The 20,228-nt window shown below is 28.0% G+C and overlaps 1 protein-coding gene across 6 annotated transcripts in view; it reads left to right on the forward strand.

The window, feature by feature from the left end:
* Positions 1-20,228, forward strand: part of LOC142333959 (atrial natriuretic peptide receptor 2-like) — an 80,021-nt gene that overhangs the window by 48,719 nt on the left and 11,074 nt on the right. For 2 of the 6 annotated variants that reach the window (XM_075381604.1, XM_075381608.1), the window contains 5 exons: positions 520-772; positions 3,446-3,659; positions 6,212-6,430; positions 10,138-10,229; positions 15,098-16,031. In XM_075381604.1, coding sequence (XP_075237719.1) covers positions 520-772; positions 3,446-3,659; positions 6,212-6,430; positions 10,138-10,229; positions 15,098-15,250 — 931 coding nt within the window. In that variant the 3' untranslated portion in view covers positions 15,251-16,031. Of the gene's footprint in view, positions 1-519; positions 773-3,445; positions 3,660-6,211; positions 6,431-10,137; positions 10,230-15,097; positions 16,032-16,120; positions 16,343-20,228 lie in introns of those variants that run through there. The other 4 variants (XM_075381607.1, XM_075381606.1, XM_075381609.1 and 1 more) reach the window with 3 other exon arrangements.

Consider the following 20,228-nt stretch of genomic DNA (forward strand, 5'->3'; position numbering starts at 1 on the left):
GGTCGTGCTTACATCGATCCAAATCTCAACTGCATTTCAGTTGACTTAATATTTTGATATGCTACATTATATTTAGTTAAATGAAGAAACAATTTGAAAAAATTTCATTCCTTACATTTCCTATTAAGCCTAGAATGTGATAGCTTTTATTTCTGAGAATGGTTATGTTTTTTTTTTTTTAATTATTGGTGTATGACATCAGGCGGTGTAAAACCTTGACATCAGGTGGTTACGTCACTTGACATATATATTTTCATAATTTGAAAATAATCGAATGTAATTTATATTTAATTTTCTTCATATTATGGATATCAGTAATTTTCTAAATTTTACATGTCATAAGTAACAATTTATGAAAACTTAGATGTTAGGTATGAAAAAAAATTATGGAAAACTACAATTAAGGAAAATATTAGAAACGCCACAAATTTTTCAATAGATGTATATTTTAAACAGACATAATATTATCATATTTAAATATTCATGTAACTAACAATTTTTTTAATTTTATTGTTTCAGTAAACATGTACAATCAAACAAAATATTTTCATTACGTGCAAGTATCGTTATGGTAATACTATTAATGCTGGTTTTAATTATATCACCAGTAATAGTTATATTAGTACATCACGCTACAACTACAATACAAATTTATACAAATTCATTTGTACGCCGTACAGTACAATTACGAAATGAAAAACGTAAAAGTGATAAATTACTATACCAGATGTTACCGCCAGCAGTTGTTAGACAACTTAAATCGGATAAACAGGTATGTATCATATTTATTTATTTATTTATTATTATAATTTAAAATTAATTATTTTGTTATTTATTTAACCAAAGAATATTAATCAAATTTGATAAGACTGTTTTGATTATAATAAATCTATTATTAAAAATCCTACATTTAACTGTAAACACCTGTGTGCATATCTGGTTAGACCACTAGACCAACTTGTCACCGCAAATCAGCTGATTTCATAGTTGAGTCTTAAAGTTGTTCAAATTCTAGTTAAGGCAGTTGCCTTTACTAGACCATCAGTGTTTTTGGTGGTTGGGTTTCAATTAACCAGACACATCTCAGGAATGGTCGACCCAAGACTGTACAAAATCTACAATTCATTTACATTCTCCTTTGAAGTAATACCTTATGGTAGTTCCAGAGGCTAAACAGAAAAAGAGAGAGAGAGGTTTAGTATTCCTAAGAAACGATGACTTTCAGTGAGTATTTAGGTGTAACTTCCTTATTGCTTTTCCAGCTATATAGTTATACTGCATAAGAGAAAGTATGCTTATCAGGTCAAATTTTGCATGTCACAATTTTTAGAGTTCTTGATGTTTCATGATCTCCTCTAATCAAAAAAACATAATTTTAGTATTGAAAAGTTCCAAAATGATGTATTATATACATATTTAGGGTGTGTATGTAGATATCTCCAGATTGGATGGAATGATTTGGATGAAAGTTTTTCAACAATTTTTGTATATTGGTATTAATACTATTTAATTTTGATTTTGATCTTAATCGATCAAGGGGACAAAGAAACACAAATCTTATGAATTTTGTATCTCAAAATTTTACTCAGAGGTTAGGTAAATTTGTTAACATAATTTAATGCTTGTTAGGTAGCTAAAATATATTTTATTAGTATTTGGTGTTATCCATATGAAACGAAGATTGTGTTTCTTTTTTGTAATTTCTGGACTAAAAGTCACATTTTTGGACTAATTGTACAATTCCATAACAATAATATGTCACTTAGATTATGTATTTTAATCATTTTGTTCAGGATGGGCTTTAATATGCTTATTTTTTTTTTTTTTTGCTTTTTTAACAGTTATCACTTTGTTTCATATTTTCACATTGGATTAATTGTTTTTTATTAAACTTAGTCACTTCCGAGTATGACAATGATATTATTTCATTTTTGTTACAATTGGCCCAGCAGTTTGGAGATAGAGTTACCATAAGTCCCAAATTTCAATATTTTACTAAGAAAATTTTTAAGAATATAATAGTCATTTGAAGCGAAGCTTATTAATGCAGGCTTTGGGATGAGGAGACAACTGAGAAAAAACAAGCGTCATGTGTAAGTTGATAGCACAGTTCATTCAAGAATGGTGTTCAAAGAATGATACTGTTACTTTTTTGAGAATGGTTTTTGACCACGCTCATATTTAAATATTTCAATCATAGATTGGATTTAAGCATTGACAGATTTAACCAATTGGATTTCATTGTTAGTTCATATTTCTTAATAAAAAATTTTATCATTTGTGTATATTGCGTATACGTTATTTTGCAACATTAATAATTCATATAATACTGCGTAAGAAGCTTCATTTCTGTAGTGTATCCATGCACCGGTGCACTCATTTTAATTTTTATATAATTCTTTATTTGCATACTTACAACGTTTCCTTATTTTCCTCGTAAGTAGTAGTCTGTCGAGGGTGAATCCTTCAAAAAACAGAGTTATGCAACTCTGCCAGTTTTTTAATTTTATTAGTTTTAATTGTTATCAATAATTAAATCATACCTTTTAAAATAATATTTCTTCTTAAAGAAAAATGTATAATTGTTACGTGCTTTAACGTTGATTTTCATTTATGAGCTGCACGATCATCTGATCATGTAATCTTTTTGAACGAAGAATCTATTTAGAATCAAATTCTTTTTGTTACACCAACCAGTCCATATTAATAAACAGATATTCGTGGGTCAAGCATAGTTCATGCTTGACCATTTAATTTATGTTTTCAACAGTCTTTTCAAAAGTTAATTTTATAATTAGTTTAGCACAGGCATAAATTTACATATTTTTTCTGATACACAAATTGTGAAAAAAGTAGATTAAAAAATTCCAGTAAAATTCAAGATTGATGAAAATATATTTCATGTTAAAAGAAAGAGTTATTTGAATAGTTTTTAGATTTTTTAAATAGCATGTTAATTTTTTCCAATTTTATCTTGGGCAGATGTAAGTAGTTCACATAGTTGTACATCCAGAAAATCAGTATTCCAATAATGAGCATCCTATTGTATCTATAATCATGTAGTTATATTTTCAGATTATTAAAAAATCAAATGTAATATCTACAAACATAGAAAAATGGAAAACCAAAAATATATTAGGTTTCTGAAAGTTCGTATTACTTTGGAATGATGAAAATATCATTTACTTGATAAAATTAATAGGTTTTTAAATAAATTTAGAGAGAAGGGATAAAATCTAATTTTTTTAAAAATTAACTCAGTAATGCGCCACATTTTAACTAATTCTGAATAAATTAATTTGGTATGTGTATATAAATTTTATAATTGAGGATATAAAATGTAAATATATTTAAGTTAAAAGATTAATATAAAATAAAAATTAATTAGAGAGAAAAGAAAAACAAAAATTTATAAATATCATTTAATTTAATTTTTATTTTACAGGTCTTAGCTGAAAATTTTGATTCTGTTACAATATATTTTAGCGATATTGTTGGTTTTACGAACATATCAACACTAAGTTCACCGATGGAAATAGTTAACATGTTAAATGGTTTATACACATTATTTGATTTATGTATTCAAAAATATGATGTATATAAAGTTGAAACAATAGGTGATTCATACATGGTTGTATCAGGCTTACCACAACGAAATGGTAAGTAAAAAAATATAGTTTTCTTTATTGTTAAAATTTTAGTATTGTTCATTCTTGTAAAAATAGTAGATATTACTAAATTTGTAAAGTTGTAGATAAGCTACAATCACTATAGCCAAACTCTAGATATATTTTATTTATTTATTTTTTTTTTATATTATCTCAAAGGTAATCAACAGTGAGTATAGGATAAATCAAAAGTTGAACTTAATCATATACTGTAATTACCTTGCTTATTAAGAAGGAAAAAAAATTTTGCACAAGAATCATCAACACATACATACCGAATCATAATAAAATGAATATTTGGATGGTAAATGGATGGTTATGTACATCCGCATGGCTCTAAATATGGAGAAAGAGATATTACTTAACTTTATTCCTATGATACCTATCCAAAACAGATGGGTAAAAAGGTGAAAAAGGATGATCAACCCTTATGAGAGATTATCTTGTAGATCAAATTAGTTTACTGTTTTGTCCAAGATGTAAAGATTATGCCAAAGAATAGACTCAAAATTTATTAATGGCAAATCACTGGAATTCTATGCTGCACAGATATATTCAATTTGACTATAAATTATTTGGTCAAATCTTGATTTTAGGATATTGAAAACATAACCTGTCAAATTAAAATTTTTATCCAGATAAGGCAACAATATTTGTTGTGTTTACGTTTTGCTAAAAGAGATGAAGACAATCACTTTTTTACATCAGTACAATTATGTCTTAAACGTTATTGCATACTATAGGCTACTATTGCTGTTAATAAAAATTTTTATTTCTTACCTAAAATCGATTTATATGTTATACTGAAATGTTATTTTGTATTTATTTGAATTGATAGTTGATGAGTTGTTACTTGCTATTACTTCATAATAGTGACGTACACATTATGTATAACAGAAAAGTTTTTAAACAATATTATAATAAAAAAGTGGAAAACAAGATTACATAATATCTAAACCTAGATTCCCATTTCAATTGTTAAACAATCATCAGTAGATGCTACACAAAAAGAAGATACATATATAAAATAAGTAAATAAATAAAAAAATAAGAAATAATAATAAAATATATATATTTATATATTAATTAGTCTAGCACTCTATACCCCAATAGATTCATTATCCTTATGATGTGAAAATAATACTAACAATTTGCAATTAAAGCCTGAAAAGCTCTCTTTCCTCCATTTTTTCCTCATTTTTGACGTAGAAGCTCGATATGTTCCTGCTGTAGACAAAGCTCCCATTGTTCAGGAAATTTCTGATGGATAGATGGTTTTTTTTTTTGGCTACATTAATTATTTAACCAATACTCTTTCTTTTCTTCAGTGGCATTTTGATAGGTTTGAAGGGTACGGAATCAAAAGTTCCAATCCAAGTTACTTGTATTCATTTTTCAACACCTTTTTCCAACATAATTATTTTTGAAATTTTTTTTTTCACTTCTAATTGTCCTACTAGTTGACAATACAAACACACTTCTGGCACTTTGGTGCCAGTATGTCCATAATCGATGTACATTATAACTAAAGCCCTTCTATCCTTATGTGACCATAGTAGTTCTACGACGACAGTATGAACTCATGAGGAATTTAATTGCAGCTCATGTTGAAAATGTATTAAAATAAAATGTGAATATACATTACATAACATACATACATAATATAATATATATGTTATTATATATACATAACATCAATATAATAAAATGTATTAATATAACTTTTACTAGGATTTGAACCTCAGAACTTTGTACTTTAAAAACCAGCTGTGTTTTGCAACATGTTTACTATTATATCAGTTTGTTGGGCTAAAGATTAAATGAATAAATAATTTTTTAGTGGTTATTAATCACAAGAAAATATTATACAAGAGTAATGAAATTCATATAACAAGTTAGTTCATCAAACACCCAATTTGCTACTTGACTTCCATTATATTTTTTTACTTAGAATTTTAGTAATATTACCATTTTGTTTTTTATTGATATTAATAATATTTTTTAATAACTATTAAAAACAAACAAAAAAAACAGAATGCCAGCATAACAATAGTAAGTTATTATAAGAAAAAAATTAATAAAAGTGGTTTGGTTAAAAATTAAATAAAGAAAAGAGAATTAATTTTATTCAACTTCCAACTGCAATGAAGCTCTGTTGATAAGTATTCAAAACAGGTATTGTAGTAATTTTTTTAATTAGTCATGTTTTGAATTTAAATTGTGGTATATTCATTTATTTTACATGATTTTGTTTCTATTTTGTTGTAAATATATTTTTCTGTATTTACTGAAAACAAAAATTTACTCTTCTTATAAGATATCCATGTAAAATTTAATCAACAATCAGCATAACTTTAGATTCTATAAAACATCTTATTATGGAAGATCTGTGTAAAAAAATCTGGAATAAAAACAGGGTCTAAGAACCATAAAAAATTAATATTATAACACTTCAGTGATTCATAAATTTTTTATAGATGCTAATTGTTGAAATCATTCTTCATGCTGATAATTTCTTACATTTACATATTCTTCTTTTTTAGGTAATAAACATGCTGGTGAAATTGCAACAATGTCAATTGATCTACTGCTTAATATTAAAAAATTTACTATACCACATAGACCGAATGAAATATTACAAATGCGTATCGGTGTAAATACAGGGCCATGTGTTGCAGGTGTAGTTGGAACAACTATGCCAAGATATTGTTTGTTTGGAGATACTATAAATACTGCTTCACGTATGGAATCGACTGGTGAAGGTGATTTTATTTTCTTACATTCAAATGATTTAACTTATTTTATCTTTCTTGCACTTCATAATTACGAGCAGTAACAGTTAAACAAGTTTACTACATTAATTTTATTATATTTATATAATTATATTGTATTTATAATTTTTGTTTTTAAAAATTCAAAATTCATCTAATATATTAATTTGTGAAGGAAATAATTATAATCCATAACACATAAATGTTCTGATAATGGATTAATATCCGAAAGCGCTCAAACATAATAATAAAAATAGTTGGTAAGTGGAAATTATTATATAATTACAAAGTTAATTATAACTTAAGAATATCTGAGATATATTTTAATTTGTGACATCTATAAACAAAATGGGAACATAAATTTCTTATCCAAGTATTATTTAAAAAACACATTAATATTATATTTTACTTAAATTTTTAACAATAAATTTTCTATAACATAATTTCGGTATAAAGTTTTTATACAACTATGGGCAATACAGGTTTTGCCTTTAACAAACTATTATTTAGAGGAAAATTATGTAAATCATTGAAGTATGCAAATAAAGAATAATATTAACAACTATTCTACTAAATGGACTCGTGGTGGCCATACATGACCTTTCTTTTAACTAAATGCATTGAAAATTAAGTGGTTCCAATAACGTATATTCATAAAATATCAAAGCAAATTTCATAAAAGTCACTTATTTAGTCACTTTATTCCAGTCTGAAGTAATCAAACAACTATTGTAATTTCATTTGCAATCACTTTTGTAATCTCCTTTGCAACTATTGCAATCTTGTTTGCCGATTCATTTGCAACTACTGTAAAATTTTGTGGTCAAGCAATAGCAAATGAAATTAAACGGTCAGTATATTTCAGAATCAGTTAAAAAATATCATTATGCAATTTTTCTTTGCAGTAAAACGTTCAACGAGCTAACTTCTAACGAATGATGAACTGGCTGCTTTCTTTTCTACCACACTGATAAAGAATACAGTAGGTTATTTACTAAATAACTTTTTTTCTATGAATGAGTAAAGTCTATTGATCATTGAACTAAAAGTAAGTAAAAAATTCACGTACCAAAGGTTTCAATGCCATTTGTTAATTCCTCCATACCCTCTGGCTATATATATGAAATGGTTTACTTTGAAATAATTTTATTCTGTAGATTTCCAAAAAAATACTTATTGTATTTCTTGAGTTATAATTATTAATGTTTAATTTCTTTTAAAAATCTATCTATCTTTAAATGATTATTGCTTTACAAGCAAATAATGAAAGAACCATATTACTTATAGTATTTTTTAATTTACAGTAAATTGCTTTATTGCGAGAAATAAACTACATATTTGGAATGTATGAATTTAAACATATATCTACAATGATATTTAGTTTTAAAAAGAAAGAGAAGTGTGTGTCTTTAATCAACAGATACTGTAGGAATACCACAAGCAAAAATAGCTTAAGAAACTTTTTTATAAATAAAATTGCGTAAAAAATTCTACCACCACTACTCTCTTTTTATGTTAAACCTCTGGAACTACTGAAAGGTATTACTTCAGAAGATATGTATGAATGTAAATAAAGTGTAGACTTCTCCAGTCTCAGGTCGACCATTTCCGAGATGTATGGTTAATTGAAACCCAACCACCAAAGAATACCGGTATCCATGATCTAGAATTTAAATCTGTATAAAAGTAACTGCCTTTACAAAGATTTGAACCTTAGAACTTTTGACTTCGAAATCAGCTGATTTGTAATTTTCCACTACACCAACCCGGTGGTTCTCTCGCCATTATTACACTGGCATTACTATACTCTCACATACTCGGTACTATCTCCTGACATCAATGTTACAAACTTTTTTTTTTTGCTTGATGATATCACTACATAAGTTTGAAGCTTGTACATTGGAAATGTAACGTATGAAAAATTCCATGCCTGACCGGGATTCCAACCCAGGACTTCTGGATATGAAAGGTCAAGATGCTACCACTCGCCCCACGGGGCCCGGCATATTGTAATAGTTAATTATTGAAATAAATTTAATCTGGGAATAGATACATGAGGTTACAACTTATGAACCATTATCAAATAACATTTACTAAAAATTACAATCTCAAATTCATAACAATCTAAAGAATAATACAATATTTATATAAAAAACTTACAGTATGGCCGGGAAGTCACCGTATCCCTAAAATTAACGAAAAATATGAGTTAGGATATGTGTTTAGAACAAACGGTATTTTATAGGGTCGGTTGGTAATATTTTTTTACATCACACATTCTGAGTAAAAGACAGTTGTGTTAAAATGGCTGATACAACTAGTTACAACATCGAGGAGCAGTTAGTGACAAGTGTATGTGTTCATGAACGACAACATACAAATCAAACAATGAATCTAATTAGTGATATGTTTTGAAAACATTTTAATAAGCCACCACCATGAAGAACAATAATGTCGGCTTGGGAAAAATGTGTGTTTGAATTTAGCAGTGTTAAAGACAGGCCACAGTGGATGAAAGTTATCGTGTTTAGAAACAAGTGCTGCTGTTGTAGTTTCCATTGAACAATCCCTGATGAAATCAACTGGTAAACGATCAGCTGAAATTTATATACTGTGAACGACAATATAAGACCATATGAAAAAGGACTTGAAAGTTAGGCCATTTTGTCCAATGTTCATCGATGAACTGACAGATGCAGACATGGAACACCACGCTGCATCCTGCCGAGCTTTATTAGAAAAATCCCACAAATGTGATTCTATCGCAGTTCGCATGCCAGAAATAGGTTATTTTGGGCAAAAGAAATTCCATATTAAACGACAGAGTCGGAAAGAAATCCATTGCATGTCATGATACTGGCTAGAATGATAGCTCATCATTTGTTTAGTCCTTATTTTTTTGACGAGCCAGTGAATCCACAAACTTATTTAGAGATGTTGGAGCCACAGTTAATACCACAGCTTCAAGAGAAGGATCCCATAGAACGAGTATAGTTACACCAGGATGGAACACCTACACATTTTGCACTATCAGTTCCTGAATGAAAATTTTCCAGGATGTTGGATCAACCATGGTACTCCAGCGTCACCAGCTCTGCTATCATAGCAATCATGAAGTCCTCCTGATCTCACCACACCAGACGATTCATTGTGGGGAATTATCAAGGCACATGTATCTGCATCTTGCTACACCACAATTGAAGAAGTGAGAGATGCCTTTCATAACTTAACGCCAGAAATGCTCTGTTGCATGTCACAGAGAACATGACGACGTACAGAATTGTACATGCAATGTGAGGGTGAACACACAGGACTATTATATCACTTTTTCATTTATAACTTGTTGCAAATTTTTAATTAGAACTTTACGGGGTACAGTAACTTCCTGGCTGCTCTGTACACATTATTCACAAAGAAAACTGTTCATATTAATCACATATCAAAAATATTCTTATTAATTATAAATGATTGCAACTGTGGATGTAAAATTCCGTTTAAAAAAAGTAAGAAATGTTTATTCATAAAAATTTCAAATTATGGAATAGCTTTACTGTATGTTGCACAAAATTCTCATTGCAGATATCATTTAATTAAATTTCTATTCCAACTTAATACAATCTTTGTGTTGTAAACATCAGTTTACATAAAAACTAATCTCATCAAAGACATTTGAAGTTTATGAGTCACATTTTTTTCAGCAATGAAAATACATATATCAAATGAAACGAGATTAGCGTTAGAAGAATTAGGAGGATTTACTGTTGAATTCAGAGGAAAAATGGATGTTAAGGTAAGAATAAGAGTAAATATGTTATAATAAACCCAGATATAACAGTGTTATTATTTATTTTATATTTTTCCTTGTACATTTTAGTTTTTATTCAAAATATTATAAATCAATATAATCAAAAATGTAACAAAAAGAAAAATAGATACATCTATAACCATTCATTAAACTGATTTTTATTCTTATATTAGATCAATTTAGAGCTACGTTAGGTTAGATGAATTTCATATTATATAGTGTTAAAAAAGTGACACAACCTTATGGGAAAATGAGTAAGTTACAATAGTTGTTGAAAGTGCCCTCCATTACGTGATTCATATAATTTAATACCCACTTTAAAAATCTGTTACCAATTTTAGTAGAATCTATTAATTTTTAGGGAGGAAAACTAATCTTAATAAAATTATTAAAGAACTGGGATTTTCTTAAACAAATGTAATGTTTGTTGAGGAATTGCAGCGACAGATCTTTCAATTTTGCTCTGCAATTCGGGAATGGTGTGATGAGTTTTGTAAGTAGTATCCTTAAGGTATACCCACAAGAAAAAGTCAGGAAAGGATAAAGCAAGAGACCAATGGGGCCACAATCCCTTCAAAATCACTTGTCCATGAAAACACTGATCTGGTGTTGCAAATGACATGAACCACTGATAGAAAGCTACATGTTTTCCAGTGTCTGCACATAACAATTTGTGAATAACACAAATTCTGTACAGATGCATCTTTAAACATTTGCGCAATGCCAAGTATTAGCAACAGAGACCAGACTGGCTAGATAGTTATTGTACAGACTTCTTGAGACTAACAGAATATGCTGCTTGAACGTCGATCAACTTTTTTAAAGTTAGCACTTTTGGTAGCATCTGCTACATTCTTGGAACTTGTTGAACACCCACTTGAAGGAGGACTTGTTTCTTGCATCCACACCATACTCTTCTGTAAAGTCATTCTGTGTCTGGCACATCTAATCTATTGGAAGACAATAAATATTCTCTGCTGCATTGTGTAACCCATTTTTCTCAATTAAACTTGCAACAAAAGAAGGAAACATTCTTCCATAAGGTTGTGTTACTATTTGAATGCTCTGTATTACAATAGATTATATTAGAAACAATCCAATCCAATCCAACCCTAAAATTTAGTATCTTACCTGTAAAGTTTAGTCAATAAATATTCCAATATAAGTGAAAGCTAAAATTAGATATTATCATTGATAATAGTAGTTTTACACCAACAAAGAATAACTAAAGAGTTTTCCAACGGTATTTATAAATTTGAGATTATGAAAACAAGAAAAATTTTTATCTTCTGGGTGTGGAATTGTGTATTATATCTCTAGTATATACAAAATATTGAAAAGTATGTTGTACACTTACAATATAAATTACAATAATTGATATCTTATTACGTATTATCATATCACATATTTTCTTCATATCTTTGACTAATCTGTTTATTTTTTATTTTAACCGTTATTAAACAAATAACACCAAATTGTTAAGGACAAAGTTGTAAAAAGTATTGTTTATTTTTTTCATATCATCATTGTTTAGTTAGCAAAATTATATCCAGACACTTATTTTTTGAAGATATTTCCCTGGACATTTTTTCAATGTGGTTTTTTCATGCAAACAACTTTTTTTATAGGCCTATCTTTATTTTTTTAAATAATGAAACAAAATGAGAAAATAAGTTTTTAAAAAACAATAATAATAAAAATAACTTTAAAAGAATTGCTAATAAAAAAAAGTAATGAAAATAATGTTGTTTTCAGTTTTATTTAAATTTAGACTCTGAAGTCCGCATCATTGTTAAATGTTAATAATTAACACTACAGTGTTACTCAATGTTCATAATTTTTTTTAATTATTTAGAACTAAAAAGAAATAATGAATTTAAAAGACCAAGATTTAAATAATTAAAATCAATATTAATTTTTTTGACTCTAGACCATTTTGTTTTAAAATCAGTTTTTTTCTAAATAAAACTAACTTACTACCACAGATAAATAATTGCAATATTAATAATAGTAGTACTAGAAATAAACTTAATGATTATCAGTAAATAAACTTTTAATAATTAAATAAAAATATACTCAATAAAATTAATTTTATTAAAAAAGTTTGGGTTTTAATAAAAGTTATATATTAAATATAGCTGAGTTTGAAATTCTTGTGATTGGGTTATGTTAGGTTTTTTAAAAAGATGTTCATAAAGATTCAGCTTGTTTTCAGTTACTGATTACTTTATAAATTTTTTGAACTATTTAAAATGATATTAATATAAATGTAAAAAAGAGTTTATTTTTATTGGTTAAATATCAATAACCTTTAGCTGATAATTTGTGAAAATTCATAACGTAACCACATAATATAATTTATCTAAATGTTTCATTAATTTTATACTTTCCTTTATTTTATGCTTTTTAATGAAGAAATTATATCTCCACAACGATATATAATAAGGAACACACAACATTGGCTTCATTACAGATTTATTATTATAAATTAAATATTTAAGTAAGTTATGTTGAGAAGATATTTATTAATGTTTTTATAATGTATTATTGTACGTGGTGAACTCAGCAGGGAAAGAAGCACAGGCCTTTTCAGTTATAAAATAAATTAGAATCTTTACTAGTACATCTGTTAAGTGAAAATAATTTGGTGGCACTGAGCTTTCTTTCTCGCTAGCTCAATAATGAAATAATTGTTTTTTATAATAAAAGACAGTATAATAGTAACTTTCCTAATAATAACCTCAAATTATTGTTGTTTTTTTTATATAGTACTGAAATTATAACAGAAAGAACTTACTGTATTCCATTATATCAACGATTTGTAAATGTGCAGACATTATCTCTTTATAAAAGCATAAAATATATAAAATCTAATGATTTTTGATTTGACAGTTACTTCAAAATTTAAAAAAAATCTGGTTATACATCTTGCATGTTGTAATTAACCAAACAAAGTAAGACCTTTAGAATCAGATTTATAAGAACAAGATGTTTTTATTTCAGATTCATTGGAAATAAGTCTCTAATAAAGGTTTAAAGAATATTGAAACATAAACAGTAAATGGGAAAACAAAGCTAAAGTTTTATGTACCTATGAAAATCTAATTATCCTCTAACTCAGCTATACTCATAGTATTATACTCATAGTAACGTGATAATAAACAATAAGAAAATCGCCTCACTTGATTTAACATGTAGTCAAATATTATTCATTTGATCGTTGTGTTTTTTCTCTTAAGATATTGTTACTTTTGTTCCTCTATAAATTTTATTCTTAAATGCCGAATTTATATGTAAATAAAAAATGCATATTCTAGTTAATATATATTCATATTCTGAAAAATTATATAGTTATTTTTTATACAGTCAGTTTATACAGTTTTATACAGATGAAGAAATTAAAAAAAATTGTATCTCAGAGTGAATTTCAAAATTGAGTTAGAGATAATCAAATGAGTATTTTTTTTAAAAATTCACCAACTCAAGAAACATTTTTACATAATTTAGAATGTTTCAATATGAGCTCCATTGGTTGCTCTGCAAAAAATCAGCTAACAATTGACTTCCACCCAGCTCCGCTGGATCATTGCAGGCATAACTGTGGCGATAGTAGTGGAGATCCATTGTTTTAAATGTTGTACATCCCTGATTTTTTAACAATGTTTTTAACGTAACAGAAAAAAGTCTAGGGATGTAAAATCTGAACATCTCAAAGGCCAAAGCACAGGACTGGCCCTACCAATCCAACAATTAGAAAATCTTTCATTGAGAGTGCGTCAAACACCCAGGTTAAAGTATGAGGACACATCATCTTGTTGAAACATTACAGCAACGTTACTTTCTTCTTCAATTTTGGTCAACTTGCAGGAAAATTTATAGTTGTAACATGTCTAAAAAACATTTTTTGTGATAGTAGAATCATGAAAAAAGGATGGACCAATCACACAAACAGATGTCAAACCGCACCACATATTTATTTTCTGAGAATCTCTGACATACGCGATAGTTTCATTGAGTTGCTGAGATCCCCATATCCTACAATTATGCTGGTTGACACAACCACTTACATGGAAAGTCGCTTTATCTGTAAACTTAACACGTTTTAAACATGTTTCATTATCATCAATGTTATTAATCATTTTATTTGTGAATTCAACACGTTTAGGATTATCCATAAGTTTAAGGTATGTAAAACAACTTTTTGAGTTGGTGAATTTTAAAATAAATTCTCATTTGGTTACCTCTAGTAGTTCTGGGATAAATTTTTTTTTAAATTTCTGCAACCTTTTTTGATGGGTCGTGTATTTAATATCTTTATGTTTTTACCTTAATATTATTTCATGAATTCATGTGTTTATATTTTTAATAATTATTATTATTATGAACTTTAATCACATATAATTACTTTTGTGATGCTGTTCTTGATCTTGCTGTTTGTGATCAAGATTTAACTATGGTTTCCCTTGATATATTCAGGCAAATGCTGGGACGATTCTTTTTTTTTCCAGGGAGTAGGATATCTACCCATCCTTGATATGATCTGTGTAAAAAAAAGTATGATATATTTGTGTACCAAACAAAATAAAAAATTATTTATTCATTCTATGAAATTAAAGATATATGGTCTTCAACCAGGAAATGTAGTGACTTGTTCCCTAGCCCATCCCATATTTATAAACCGTACTATAAAACTGATTATGGTATAGTATAAATTTTTAATAACCTTAATTGATGTTTTATAAGTGTAAATATTAATTCTAATATTTTACATTTTATGTTATTTTATGCTTTTATTCTCTATGTTATTTATATGTTTTTTTCTAATTCTTTCATGCTTGCATTACTTAAAAAAGGGAAAAGGTTTGATGAATACATATTGGTTAACAGGTAAAGAAACAGGTTTACCAACTATACCAGAAGAAATACCTGAAAATATATTTATACCAAAGTTTATGCAAATGATTACTTCTGATATTGAAGATGTATCCGATATTGATAAGTTTTAATTCTCAATCTTGTTTTGTTTTCTTTTTTTAAGTTTCAAATAAATAACGCTGTATTAATAAAAAGGGAAAATGTGATAATATAAAATTTTCAAATTTCAATGGATTACTTACATCAATCGATTAAAAATATGTTTTTGTTTGCAAGGTTGGCACAAGGTTTGATAACAGATGTTGAAGATAATCTATTTGATTGACTCTGTTTAAATTTTGTACATATAATGACTATGAATATTCCTTTATGTCAGTATTGGCTGCTAAATTAATAACGATTAGCTATTCAAGCATAATCAGGCTGGTAATTTTTGGTTAGATGTAGATTATATATTAAATTGAAAATTTTATCCTATTTAATTTAGTTTTTATTTCCTAATTAGAAAAAATAATTTAAAATTTAGAATCTAATTAAGATTTAATAACAGTTTAGTATTACCATATTACTAAGATAATAATTTACGCGCTAGTTATTGCTAATTATTTACATACACCAAATTTTGTAAGACTGCTCTTAAATCTTCTAATTTTTTTTATTAGTATTAATTTCCCAATTTATATTAGCCTACATGAAAATTTAAATGGCAAACTGTTTGTCATAAGGTAAATTTTCTTTAGAACAGTCAGAACCGATATATTTTTTTCAGCATCTTGTGTAAGCTTATATAAATGTATAAGTTGTAACTGGGAATTGAACCTTAGACTCTTTTAATAAATATAATACATTTCATTAGATAGTAACTGACTAATTTGTCAGCAGACTTTGTTGTTTGTTTATCCAAAACAGTAAATAAAGTTTTAAATAATTAAAATAGTAATTATTATTTATTTAATATTAAATGATTTACTTTTAAAGTAACGTAAATTTTACTTACACAGGACTTTCAGAGTTAATTATTGATTCCTTCCTCATTGTAATATCTGGTATCACTGATGTCAATATCAACTATTTAAAAAAAACAGTTAGGTAACTTAACCTAGAAGAGTATAATCATCATTGTCATTTGGTGTTCAGGTATACCAAAGGATTGAAGTCTGACAAGGATGTGTGCAATGTTTACATCCTTAATTCTGTCAACTAAATGTATAAATTTTCCGAAATGTAAAATTAATAAATATATAAAAAAGAGACATAACATTTAGTTTCAGTATTGAATGGTGCTTGATTTTTTTGTGTCATGATCTTATATGGTCATCTTTCTTTAATTACACTGCTAAACATAACTTTTATTTCCTGACATGCAATTCATGATTTTAATCTGTTTTTTTGATGCGGAAAACGAATATGAACTCAGAAACTTTCTATCACCCACCATTTTGGAAAAATTTTTTAATTTTAATTAAAGGATTTTTTTCATTTTTTAACGTATAATTAGCATTTTAAGCTCCTATATTGTATTTTGTTAACTCATTTTTTATTGTTTAACTTTGTTAACATAATTTGTAAGCTATAAATAAACAATACTAGACAAAAAATTAAATCATATCATGGTCACATATTATGGCATCAAATCTAATTCTGAAGAGTTCATGGACAAGATTAATCATGTCTGTGCAGGTCAAAATATGTAGCTGAAAACAAAGCTGTGTTGTTTGCATTAAGCATTAGATTTAGGAATGAATTAATTTTATACAATCTTATTGCTGTCTAAAGTTTGTTAACAGTGCAGTGTCATAATACCTCGAAATTGTGTAAATGATGTGGATGCCTTTTGTTATGTATATAACATGCCATTGTTATGTATATAAGCTTACCGTAAAATCAAATAGATAAAACTTTACACCTTTAATTAAAAAAGCATATCATTTGTACTTTCAGTGTAAAATTGGTGATCAGTATAAAACGTGGGCTCCTCATATAGTATGCGCTAATTGTTTTGTATATTTAAGAGGATGGCTGAAAGGTACACAGGAGGCTTTGCCATTTGGAGTACCTATGATTCGGCATAAACCAAATGATCATGTAACCGATTGTTATTTTTGTTTAACAAGTGGGTCTGAAATTTCCAAAAAAATCTAAACTTACTTTAAACTATCCTTCATTGCAATCTGCAATCAGGCCTATACCTCACAGTTCCTGAGCCACCTGTGAATGTATGTTTCGAAAGCAGCGATGAAGAATCAGGCAGTACTGAAGAAGACAACAATGATTTTGATTTTGAATCATCTTCCAATAAGCCAAATCTTATATCACAAGGTGAGCTAAATGACTTGGTTAGGAATTTAAATTTATCAAAAAATCAAGCTGAACTGTTAGGATCAAGACTGCAAGGTTGGAATTTAATTCAAAAAAATACAAAAATTTCAGGCTTTCGAAGCCGACAAATAGAACTTCCTCAGTACTTTATTGATGAAAATAATTTGGTTTATTGCACAATTATTGATGAGCTTATGTTGCCCTTAGGGCAAGTTATAAACCTGAGGACTGGCCCCTTTTCATAGATCCATCCAAGTATAATTTACAAGTGGTTCTACTACACAACGGTAAAATTCTTCGATACCAATCACTTATGGTATTAATTTGAAAGAGACATACAATGTGATGATAGATGTTCTTGAAAAAATAAATTATAAAAAACACAGCTGGAACATATTTGATGATTTGAAAGCTATACTAATTACATGTGTTTTCTTTGCGAATGGGACAGCCGAGCTAGGAATAAACATTGTGTTACCTAAGACTGAAAGAAACGAGACAACTTAATTCCAAATGGGATAAATATAATTCATGAGCCCTTAGTAGAAACCAAATAACTATTTTTACCTCCTCTCAATATCAAGCTCTAGGAGTAATGAAAAATTTTGCAAAAGTAATGTAGAAAGATAGTCATGGACTTTTGTACATCAGGCAAAAATTTCTGAATCTAAGTGAAGGAAAAATTCAAAAAGGAATATTTTCTGGTCCTCAAATAAGAGAGTTGATCAAAGATGATGTATTTAACTTGATGTTAAATAATGTAGAAAGTGCAGCTTGGACTTCATTTAAAGACGTTTGTAAAAATGTTCATGGCAAACAAAAATCCAGCAATTAACACGATATTGTTAATCAACTTCTTACTTCAAACAGAGCTATGGGATGTAATATGTCTTTGAAAATACATTTCTTCTACTCACATTGGGATTTTTTCCTGGACAACCTCGGAGACGTAAGTGACAAACATGGTGAATGTCTCCACCAAGATATTTCGGTGATGAAAAGCCGCTATAAAGAGAAATGGAATACTAACATGTTAGCCGATTAGTGTTGGACATTAATTCAGGATGTGCCTGAGGCTATTTATAAACGAAAAGCTTCAGTGAAATCACTCTTAACACAGGTATGGCCATGCAAAATTATAAATTTTGCAGATTTTAACTATATTTTCCCTTAATTTTTTTTAAGCATAATTTATTTAAAACTTTGGGTGATAGAAAAATTGTATTTGCAGATCTGTAATGTACGCAAAAAAGTAATTCAAGAAATAGTATCACACTTAGAGAAACATTACAATTTTTTTTTGTCTATCAGTGTTATCCTTTGTCTAGTTTTATATTGTTCTCTATTTCTTTGTGTTCTTTTGCTAATCTTTTAAATTTAGTATTTTTATTATTTTTTTCATCCTCAGTTATCAGTTTTATAATTCCAGTCTTCGTCTTCTACAATAAACTAATTAAACTAACAAATTAGCATACAAACTAAATAAACCTACATAGTAATGATCTATGTGGCAAAGTGATAGCATGTCGACCTTTCATCTAGATTTCCCAGGCTTGAATCCTGGTCAAACATGGCATTTTTCATACAATACAAAATTTCCATTTATATTCCCATACATAAAAAAACTAAATTTGTCTATTACCAAATTAACTAAATCTTGGATGATTTAATATGTGCCCCACAAACCAAATTTTTACAAGTTTCTCTTTATTCTGTCTGTTTTAAAACCTGGAATTTTTTTTACAAAAATCCCTATTATATCTCTATAGAGATCCAATATTTTGAATTTTATAAAAATCCTTCTGTAATATAAGTTTTCAAAGTCATCCATTCTGCTTTGCCTTCATTTTTAAGAATATTTCTTAAGAGTGACTCTAAGAAATTAATCAGTGTTTGTACTAAAAACCTTCTATGCATGAAACCTCTCCTTACTTGTAGATACCTTTTTTCATCACCCATCCTTTACAATTTTACTACTTAGATAATATAATTATCCAATTTCTAATTTATCAAGCTCTCATATCTTAATTGTTATGGAATACGACCATAACTTGTACTGGTTGCATATGATTTACTTGTTTGCTACCATCACAGCCAGTGTTTAGCAGCGTGAAAGTACAATATGTGAGTAAGGGCTTCTCCTTTTTTTTCCATTCAAAATGACTGAACAGGTAGAGCAGAGAATCTGCGTTATTAAATTTAATCAAAAACTTGGTGAACACAAACAGAGAAAATAAGGAAGATTCAAACAGCTTTTGGTGAACAAGCTAGAAGTGTTACACAAATTAAAGAAAGATATCACTATTTCCAAGATACCTGAACATTTATCAAAAGTGATGAATGCTTTGGCAGACCTTCAATCATAAAAATCAACAAAAAAAGAATTGAACAAGCTCAATGACAGATGGTGAAGAATGATCATCGAATAACAATTAGAGAGCTTGAAGATGAAATCTTGATGAAGGAATTTCATTTGACTCAATATAATCAATTTTAATAAAAGATATCAGGATGCGGTGTGCAGACGCAAAAGTTGTCCTAAAACTTCTCAACTATGAAGAAAAGGAGAACCAACTGCAAAATGCACAAGAAATGTTGGAATCTGCTAATAGTGATACTGATATTATTAAAAAACATAATTACTGGAGATGAAACATGTACCTACCCTGAAACAAAAGCACGGTCATCCTACAAGAAAACTCCAACTTCCCTGCAACAAAAGAAAGCCAGACAATCATGAAACAACATGAAGGTCATGCTGACAGTCTTTTCTGATTATCAAGGCATGCT

This window comes from Lycorma delicatula, chromosome 13, assembly GCF_047948215.1.
Source record: "Lycorma delicatula isolate Av1 chromosome 13, ASM4794821v1, whole genome shotgun sequence".
Lineage (NCBI taxonomy): Eukaryota > Metazoa > Arthropoda > Insecta > Hemiptera > Fulgoridae > Lycorma > Lycorma delicatula.